This window comes from Crocuta crocuta, unplaced genomic scaffold, assembly GCF_008692635.1.
Source record: "Crocuta crocuta isolate KB4526 unplaced genomic scaffold, BGI_CrCroc_1.0 scaffold10, whole genome shotgun sequence".
NCBI classification, from domain to species: domain Eukaryota; kingdom Metazoa; phylum Chordata; class Mammalia; order Carnivora; family Hyaenidae; genus Crocuta; species Crocuta crocuta.
The window spans coordinates 522,167-532,706 of NW_027527551.1; the positions used below are offsets into that span (position 1 = coordinate 522,167).

Sequence of the window (10,540 nt, forward strand, 5' to 3'; positions counted from 1 at the left end):
AGCCCAATATATCTTATAATTATGTTCTATAATAGAGTAATGTTGGATTTTAACATAAGCATAACTACTCTGAAAATAAAGTTATGAGGGGCGCCTGGGTGGCTTAGTCAGTTGAGTGTCTGAGTTCGGTTCAGGTCATGATCTCACGGTTCATGGGTTCGAGTCCCGCATCGGGCTCTGTGCTGACAGCTCAGAGCCTGGAGCCTGCTTCGGATTCTGTGTCTCCTTCTCTCTCTTCCCCTCCCCGGCTCACGCTCTGTCTCTGTCTCTCAAAAATAAATATTTAAAAAAATTAAAAGAAAATAAAGTTATGAAGTAACAAAAGGCTTTAGCAAAGGTTAATTTCAGAGTAAAAATAAGGTAAGATTTAATCCAAAACCTTCTCCTTATTCTAAATTTTGGTAATTCTTGGGACTCTTAACTGGATTAAAATCGAATGATCTGACCAGTACTCCGAAGAATCATCATAGCATGTACACAAAATAGAGAATAAATTTTTAATGGTATCAAAAACAGAGCTTTTTGGCCAATTTAGTTCTTGCTGGAATAGAGTTGCAAAATGTTACTCAGTAACGGACTTAGCTTCTAAATCAAGCCGGAATTACACATACTCTGTATATTACTTGAGTATATACAAGTACATTCCATGATAACATGCAGAGACATGGAAACAAGAAGAGTACTATCAAATCAAGATCACCATCTCTATTTTCTATTGATGAAATTGAAAACAAACACCTGTTAAGGAATCCAGAATAGCTAATTTTGAAAAGGGCGTTTTACATGTTGCTCTTTTCAAGAACTCAGATAAACTCCACGTGATTAAATTTGGCTTTGTTTTCTCAACATGGAAAATGAGAAGCAGATAATCTGCTATAGCTATGGGAATATCTTTTTCTTTTTACTCCATTTCAAATTAAAAGGTTTGATAGACTTACTCTCCCCAGGAAAAAGGACTCTTCACATTATAGTGGCTAAGAGTGAATCCCTTAAAGCTCTTAGACAGTTGAGTGTCACACCACCGACAGCAACGTATGCTCAAAGTACCTTTAATGATACAGTCATGAGACAGCAGTTTAGTTTTCCTGAGAACTAAATTAGACATACGAAATAAAACAGGGTATGAAAGTGACCTGAGTTCACAGGAGCCTCTAAATTCGAAAGAGATTGTTTCAGCTTTGCTAAGATCTCATCAAAAGCCTTTTATAGCAAGAGCCACATATTTGGTCATGGGGCTTTGGGAACTTTTTAAGCAGTAAAACAAATTTGCACATTACATTGTGCAAATGCAATGAAAGCCCAGGACAAGGGACTGATGGTGCTCAGGAAAACCTACAGGTGAGCCCACAGATTCCATGACTTTTTATAAAGAAGGGGGGGTGAGATGCACGACTGACCAACTTTGCTCCCGGTGTGACAGCAATTATTGGGTAGCTAAGAAAATCCTTGGAAGATAAGCAAAGACAGCACCTTACATGGAACCTAGTGGAAGCCACTCAGAAGTGAGGGCTGGCTGCGGTAGAGATGGCTACTGGTCCCCTCTAATTAACTCCTCTTTTGTATGTGAGAACCACAGAACATATACGACAAGTAGGGCAAAATATTGGCTTCACAGTCTTTTCTCCAAATTACGCATTGCAACTTGCGTTGTTATTCTTACTGTCTGCAAACTAAGAGGTCACATGGGAATCACTGGTCACTGAACAGCATATAAAAGAATACAGTCTAGCTTCAATGTGAGCTCTTCTATTTCCTCTGTAATCTAATTCAAGGCACTTTAAAATGTTCTGGTGCCTTAGTGTATTAACACAAAACAGGAGGAAAACACTCATTTACTTACCTCGAGGAGTACTACATAGATGACTGAATCTTAAAGCACTTTGAGCTCCTCAGATGAAAAGCACTGTGGAGACCATCACAGCAGAGGAAAACTCTTCCAGTGCCTTGGAATCCTGATCTATTGTGCCCTGTGTTTCAACACGTTTCCTTAAACACTTCACAAGTAAAATCTGTGAGTGGCACTCCATACCTTTATATACGTTAATTGTTTGGCACAAAGATGTTTATATGTCTAAAATAGTTGTAGTATTCACCACTCAAAAGTTGTTTACTAATTTTCCCATAAGGTTAATGAAATATACCCATGAGGGAGTATTTTGTGTCAAATTTAGAAAACTTTTGCTTTCTCTGAGGTACATGTAACATAACAAAAAGTTCAATTTTTTTTTAAAATAATTGAACTAGTGTTATTTATGTGAAACCACAAGTTTTTAATGAAAAAAAAATACTGAAAGTATGCCTCAGTGTCTATATATTCATCTGAAGAGTACAAAGATGGAGTTTTGGGGAAAGAAAAGGATCTTGACACTATAGAAAAGAAATGTGGTTCTTAAATTGTTTGAGACATTTTAAAAAATGTAATGTTTCATGTATTGAAATAAAGCAGTTAGAGGTAATAAATTATAAATACAGTAGTTCAAATATTGTTTCTTTTTTTAGCATTAGTTTTTCTAAGCAAGTTAAATTCAAAAACACCTTAAAATCTGTTATCCTCTTCTTTCAAAGGAACTATGGAAATAGAAGCTTTCGCAGAAATCGACAACAGTGATACCACCTTGTGATCTTTACGCAAACTACACTGGATCTTGACCATTTTAGATTTACAACACATTTTGGTTAATATATTAGGTTCAACTCATTAATATGTCTTTATATTTGGGAGAAATTAGATTGTGATTTACAACGTTGTAGTTCACCCAAACTCAATTCCAGGTCTTGCTTGATTCTCTGCAGGGTGGTCTGTCAAATTCATAATTAAAATGATGAAAAGTGTAAATAACTTCTTTCAGACTGAAAAAATATTTGTTTTTTAAATAAAGTGCTTTTAAATTCAAATATTCCTTGCCCTAAACAAAACTGAAACACACTTAAACCTGAAATCTCCATCATATCTTGACACACATATTTTAACAGAAGAAATCAGTTTTAGGCCATTAGTGTCCTTCAAGAGTTCAGATTGGATCTAAATTGGGTTTTGCATTATTATCGTGCTCATGTTTGTACATGAAGGTTAAAAGAAAGAGAGCAACATCCAAGGATGACCAATAGGCGGTATGAGATGTGACAGCTGACCAGTAGCGGCTTTCCACAAGGCCTTCTCGGAGTTCAAAATCAATTCTGTGATCCAATTCCACTGAAAAGAAAAGAAAGTCAAACAAAGAAATAAGTATTACAATATGTTCTATATATAGACTTTACCTAGAGTTGGAGAATAAAAAGTTAGCTAACAGAAAGGATTTGTTTAATTATCCTATTTTTTCTTCCTCTTTAAGTGACTTTCCACTCTAATCTCATGGGAGAAAAAAAACCACCCAAGACAACTTCAATAGCTCAGGATTCTATTTGGTAGAGTCCTTTCCTTTGTATGCTTAGGTCAATATGGAATAATAAAGGAATAAAACAAAAAAACAATTCACAGAACATATTTGGAGTAAAGGAAATGGACTCAAATCCTAGCTTTCCCATTTAATCTTTGTTCCTAATCTGTAAAATAAGGACAACAGCCCTCTGGCAAAGTGTGGGCCAGGCTTATATGCAATACTGTCTGGGAGTGCAGGAGGTCACCTAAAGGCCCTCTCCATCACCTCGGTCTCTGGTTACTTTTTGTAGTCCTAGACTGTTTTCCTGCCCATGTGGCCTCCGTGGCACAGCCTAGTCCCCATGCCGTCAGCAGGGCCTCATGTGCCTGAGGCATACAAGTGCTCACTAAATGTCTGTTCGATAAAGAATCCACTGGGTGGCTGGGACAGTTAAACCAGGAGGAATAGTGGTGATCCCTGGAAGGACTTCATTTATAACAGTGCTGTCCTCAAACAATTCAGTGAATTCAATCAAGTCTTTTTCTAAAAGCCACAAAAGGCCTTGCAATATCTGTTGGAGAAAAATCAAGGCTATGAGAGAATTGCAAAGGATTCATTTAGTAAGTCCTTAGAGATACAACACTTAGAAAAATAATACCTTAATCTCTTTAGGAACTCCTTAAAAACTGTCAGTGAGCTATATAAGACTTTGAAGGAATTATCTTAAAAACAAAGAACACCCAAATCTTTGTTCAGAGTGCCAAAAGATGGACTTAGCAAGTAAAAGGTGGCAAAAATCAAGGAGACTGGAGAAAAAGTTGGGTTTTTCTTTACACTGGGAATTTGGTAATTGCACACAGGAAATCCTATCACTCCAGAGAATAATTTCATATAAATGTTTAGCTACTGCTTACTTTAAATGGGTACTTTGTAACGATATCTTTTGGTGATTTAAAAGTGCATAGAGTTGTTGTTTTTCTATTCAACTATGCTTTTCTGACAAGGAATGCCCATTGGTCTATCTCTATATTTTAAGGTTACCCTTAAGCAGAATAACTACCAATTCGGTTATAAAACACTTGTAAAATATATTTACAATTTTTTTAAACTTCTATTTTTCTCAATAAAATTACAAGAAGCAAATACATAATACATAATAAATAGCTGAAATCCATATGTGGAACTGTGGGGTAGTAATGTCTGAATCTTTTATCTCTCGTATTCCGTGGGAAATTTGAATTTGATTTGTAGGCACATTCTGGCACAAGATACAGGAAGATGAAAAACGAGGAAACTGGAATTCTCAAGCATGAAGAAGAGAAGTCAAGCTGGAGTTAGTTATAAAGGAAAGAGGAGAAATAAAAGGAAAAACTGAAGAGATGAGAAACATACACATTAATATTGGCAAAGACCACCAGGTTATAATTTCTACTTTAAGATTCCACTGCAGAGTGTCTCCCTAGTCCAACAGCCTTAAGTTGAATTGCTGTTTTAAAGTAAAAAAAAAAAAAGGGAAATTTTTTGTTATAACAAGTATTCTTTGGCTTTGATTTTATGTGCCTGAAATTTATTCTTAAATGCTATTACTGTTGTGAAACACTGCCTTTCATATACTAGACACTCAAATGCTGAACTTAATTACTGTCTTACTATATGCCCTTATCATTCTTATCACCTATAGGGACTTAGTGTGGTTAACTAGATTTGCCATCTCTAACCCTTGGTATTCATGTGTAGGCTGTCCTCATCACAACGGGAATTAGGTAGCTAGCCTGGACCCGATGAATCTGTTTCAGTCTCTCATTCACCTTACAAGGTTTACAGCCGGTAGTGTGGCTGCCAGCGCAGGTGACCTCACAGGTGTTGGTTCTGCTGGCAGATGGATGGGATAAGGTGGGCCTGTGTCTCATCTCTCTTCCTTCTACGTAGATCACAGAATTCCCAAAGGAACAAGGATCTAGATGGCAGTACCATTCTTTATCTGCTGTGAGATGAGCTCTTGCCCAAAATAGGCCCCAATCTATATGGAGTTGTCTTGGACCTATTTTCTCACTATGGGCATATCAAAAATGAGTGGTACAACAAAGCTGGTAGTTTTCTCCTAGTTTTCCTACTTTAACTCACTGGTACAACACAGCTTGTAGTTTTTCCTAGTTTTTCCTAGTTTGACCACTGAGTTAGGTCAAAGAGAAAGAAAAACATAAGATCATCACTATGCCCCTTTGTTCTCGCTTTGAGTGCCTTAAGGGCTTGACTTCCTCTATCCACAGAGAAAGGAATCAGATCCTGAACTGAAGAGAAGTACAACTGAGAAAAATACTGTTGGATCGTAACAGTCATCAGCAGTTGCCTTATACGGCCTTAAAACATGGGGAGTTCTTCTCTGGGCAGTCTGGCATAAAGGCCTATTTCCCTTCCTACTCTCAGAGTGAATGTCTGCAATTTGTGAAGTACAGAGGTAAAGTGTCATCAGGACTGTGCTTTTACCAGAGAACTCTCTGCACAAGGCTTGTCCACATGGATATGGTATTTAAAAACATAACACATGTGAATAGAAAGTGAGTATCTTAGTCTTAAAATGTGTGCTACCTGGACAGGTTTCTACTGCTTAATGGAAACATCTTGATTTCCTTGGTGAGAAATGTTTAAAAACTTAATCAATCTTAAAAGTGATCTTATTTGTAAGTATTAATTCTGGCCATAATTGCATGATTTTTGGCTATAGGCAGACACCAAGAAAAATACCAGTAAAGCAAACTGTATTTTCAAATGACTAGCAAAACTTCTTCATAGTAAAAAAGTTCTTGCTGGTTAAATTATTCTTATTTCTGTGTTGCCTCAGAGCAGCTATAAATTTCATGTGGTTAGGTGTTTGACATCAAGGAATATTTATATTTTGTGAACTGTTATAATTTCAAATAGATTTAAGAATATTCTCTATCCTTGATATATTATCAAATATACTTATGAACATTCTCTGACTGCCCTTGATATGAAAACTGATTATAAAACAGGCTTTATAATCAGTTTTCACATCTGCCAAAATAATTTCCCAACACTAATCTATCCTGAAAGATATTCAAATGCCTAACATTTGTTAACAGGTGGGCTTTGTGGGTAAATCTTGAATACAAAAACTCCAGGAGATGGCCCTCTACAATCTGGTTTAAGAAACTTTTCAAATCATATTCAGAACTATTCTCTTCCAATCATCCTTGGATCTTCTCAAAGAAAACTAACTACGTACATACCTCTACATACCCTGTGCTTTTGCTTGTGCTGTTTCGTCTCCCTGAAATGTCTTTTCATCTCTGCATGTCCAAATCCTACCTCCACAGAGCGTTTTATAATTTTTCTAGGTGAAAGCATTTTCTCATTCCTTAGAACTGATAGAGTCCTTTACCTCTCCCTTTGTTATGTGTCTCATCACATATACCATATATTATAAGTATTTATGTAGCTATCTACATCTCCACTAGGTAAATATATTTTCTCTAGAAAATGCTCAGCTTCCACACTAGCATTTACTATCTTTATGGGCAGTACTGAAGTCTGTTTCATTTTGGTATCGTTTCGAGTGGCTATCGTGGTACCTTGGCTCATGGTAAACATTTAACAAATGACTGTTAAATGCAAAAAGGCAGGGGAAGAGAAATAGAGCCATACACATATTACCATTTGAATCAGTTTGGTGTAGTTATGTTTAGATGGCTGGGATGATTTTAAGATAGTACATATAAGGGCTACTTGAATGCAGGATAAATGAGTGGATTAACTTCTCTTTGTTGAATTAAATATGCAAAAAGCAAGTCAAATAATTTCTTCATGGGTGTGACTCACTGTTACATGAGCAGGGGCCAGAGAGAACACTTATATAAGATCATTCCTTAAGGGAAATTCATGAAATCACATCAACACAAACTGTTATTCGGGAGCATAAAAATGCAAATCAGTCTGTTGTATTAAAATACTGTTTTGGAATTTCCATCAATAAGTTTTTTTGAAAATAGAAAAATATGTAGGGAAATTAGCAATTACATAGAGAAGTTGTAAAATTCAATGTGGTTAAAAATCCAAGGAAAAACCTGTAACATTTGGTTAAAGACAAAATCCAATATTAAAAAAAAAAAGGAAAGTGAGAGGAGCTGTGGAAAAAGGAATGAAAGTTAATGATAAAAATGGCCTTAAAATAAGATTAATCCTTAGTGGTAGATTTAGAATCTGCTAAAAATTAAGAGATTGAAGATATCTCTTGTATCCAATAATAACTTTTTAAATGCAAACCTACCCTTCTTAAAGAACATTAAATATTTGTGTTGAAACCAGATAGCAGCAGCTAGGCACACATACAGCCCTAAGTAGTAATGGTACTGATACCTGAAATAACTAGGAATAATTACATTTCTTACACTATGAAACTTTATATCTAAATGTCTTACATGTAAAGAACAGTGAACCTCTTTGAAGCCTTTGGGACAATAAAGAAGGAAAATGACCTAACACTTTTCTCCTCTCTCTAAAAGGTTCCTTCTTTGTAGGAACATGTAGGAGTATCATTTTAGCACATTAAGTGACTAATCAATACTTGGGTTTCAGGACCACTACTATTTAAGGTTAGAATATATAGGAAGAAAATACATATCAAATAGTCTATAATGGTAACATTCAAGCTGATCTTACAGAAGAACTGATGCAATTTTTCAGTGAGCAGAAGACCTCTAAGTAGATCATTTTTATTGTATTCTGAATGCTATTCCTGACATATACCATACCGAGGGTATTATCTTTATTCTGCATTACATTTTCCGGAAAAAGAAGTTGTGGGAGATTAAAGAACGATTCCTGAAGTCTGAAATCTGTGAAAAAAAAAACACAAGATGCTGTAAAGTGTTGGCTGATGGTTACAAAGGGCCTTCAATGATGTAGTGGCCAAAAGTTAGAACAACGCTCCCAAATATGCTGATTAAACCTAGCATACATAAAGAAGTACACACTTTGGTTCTTACGGAGAGCTCTTTCATGGAAAATGTAAGCATCATTAACTTTGAAATACAATGTCATAATCTGTTAACACCTAGATATCCCCAAAATTAATACCTCATTTAAGTTCTCACCTATAGGCAAAACAATGCTAAAAGAAACAGATATTTTCTTTTCATTATAGGTTACAAACATTAGGGGGTATAAGAAACGAAACCATAAAACCACTGCAAATAAGCCTGGACTTTTCAAAAGAAATGAAGAATAGCTATCTAAGAAGAATAGCTATCAATACTCAAACTTGATGAGAATAAAGTGGTTTCAATGGACAACACATACTATTCAAAGAGAGAAACCCTGATGGGTCATGATTTCAAAGCCTGTGTCCATCTATACCCTCAAAAAGCAAGAGAACTGAAGTCGGTAGCTTCAGAATAAAGGTTATCAGGAACTGAGGCAATCAATGTGAGCAGAAGGAAGAAAGGAAGGATGCCAGAATCACCTAACCACAATGACCAAATCCCAGAATGAAGGCTTAAGGAAGAAAGGTTTTATGATTCGCAAGATAGAGCCACTATGTGTATAATATGTCAACTATGACATAAGAAACGTCCAAATCAGGATTACAAAGAAGAGTGCATTATAAAGCAAAAGTCTAACAAGTAAGTCTAACAATTAGTAAGGCAAATCTTGAGAATCTGATTTAAAAGGTGGAATTCTACTACAGTAGTTTAATTTTAATAGTTACATCTATGTCTAGAGATAAATATATGTAACTAGGACTCATGATTAGCTCATATTTAGTGGAGTCTATAGTCGACAAGGAATTTACCATTAGGAGCAACAAAGAATTTATATGCAAGACTGACAGAAAATGTATTGTGTTAAGCTATCAAAATATAATGATGCAATGCAGCTGAGCACCTCTATTACCTGTTGTTCTGAAAGAAGAAACAGATTTCTCTGTTATCATTTTGAAATTACTATGTTAAATAGTTAAAAGACCTCAAAAAACAGCTTTCTTCCCTCAGATCCTATGGATTCTCCATGTCTTCATTACCCTTTCACGGGAGCTCAAATCCCACTTCATTCTTCTTGTTCCTTCAGTCACCTCATGTTTACTAGCATCACATGCATTAACATAACAAGGAATTGTGACTTTTTACTTGTCATCTTACAAAATTCTTTGAAACTATTTTTCCTCAGAAACTTCAGAGCTGTGACCTCTGCATGTCACAACAGAATTTTGTATTTTTACAGCCACATTTCTGATGAAGTAGAAGTGAAAGCTTAAGTCAGCAATAAGAAAATTAAAAAATGAATTTTATACAAATATCAAAATCTAAAATGAATTTTCTAGGCAGTGTTCAAAAGGCTTACAATTATAAATTTTTAGTACTCAGAGTCTCACATAAATAGGATTAAGTTAAAAGAATGCTATTGCTCTGAGTAGAAACGTCTGACTCAGGAATGTCCAGGATAATTGCTCCTGGAATGGGGCTTACTGTGGAGAAAGATCCAGCCTCTAGGACCACCACACCTGAACTTTTTGTTTGTTTGATGGATGCCAATGGATACTGGTCATTTTAAAATTTAGAGTAGCAGACACAGCAAGAAAACAAGGCAACAAGTATCTGAAATAAAATCTATTTAAACATTTATAGAGAAAGAAAGTTTTCCCTGCTTGTTATAGTTGCAAAAAGCTAGTTTCAGAAGCCACATTTCTTTATTTCTTTATTATTTCTTAAGTCAAAGGAAAAATAGGACTTAGTGGTCTTATTTTATGGACATAAAAATAAGGCTCAAATTTAGACCCTTGGGATTAAATATATATTAAATATATAAGAGTTTCACAAGTATTCAAGACTTTAAACCTTAGAAATCTACTGGAAAAAATTAAATAAAGCTCCATTCTAATGCTAAGTCCAGCATAATTACCCATTCATTCATTCATTTCTTGAATATCTACTTTACACTAGGTAGCTGGGATAGGGTTAGAAAGCACACAGCAGACCCAATACAGTATAAGCTTGAAGGTCTTTGTAATTTGGTTGGATGAGTTGAACTGTGAACTTAGCAGGAGGATGGCTTTGGCATAGCAGCTTTTAAAAAGTATCAAGAATTGGGTGTTATATAGAGTCCAACTTGACAATAAACTATGAAAGAAAAAAAGAGTATTCAAAAAAAAGGAATTTATATAT

At 35.4% G+C, this 10,540-nt stretch overlaps 1 protein-coding gene across 1 annotated transcript in view; it reads right to left on the minus strand.

Moving 5' to 3' along the window:
• Positions 1–483: 483 nt before the first annotated feature.
• The window catches only part of DDHD1 (DDHD domain containing 1), a 116,732-nt gene continuing 106,675 nt past the window's right edge, over positions 484–10,540 (minus strand). Inside the window, exons 16-17 of the mRNA XM_077769060.1 lie at positions 8,132–8,215; positions 484–3,193 (exon numbers count right to left, since the gene is read on the minus strand). Of these exons, the coding sequence (XP_077625186.1) occupies positions 3,012–3,193; positions 8,132–8,215 (266 nt within the window). The 3' untranslated portion in view covers positions 484–3,011. The remainder of the gene's footprint in view (positions 3,194–8,131; positions 8,216–10,540) is intronic.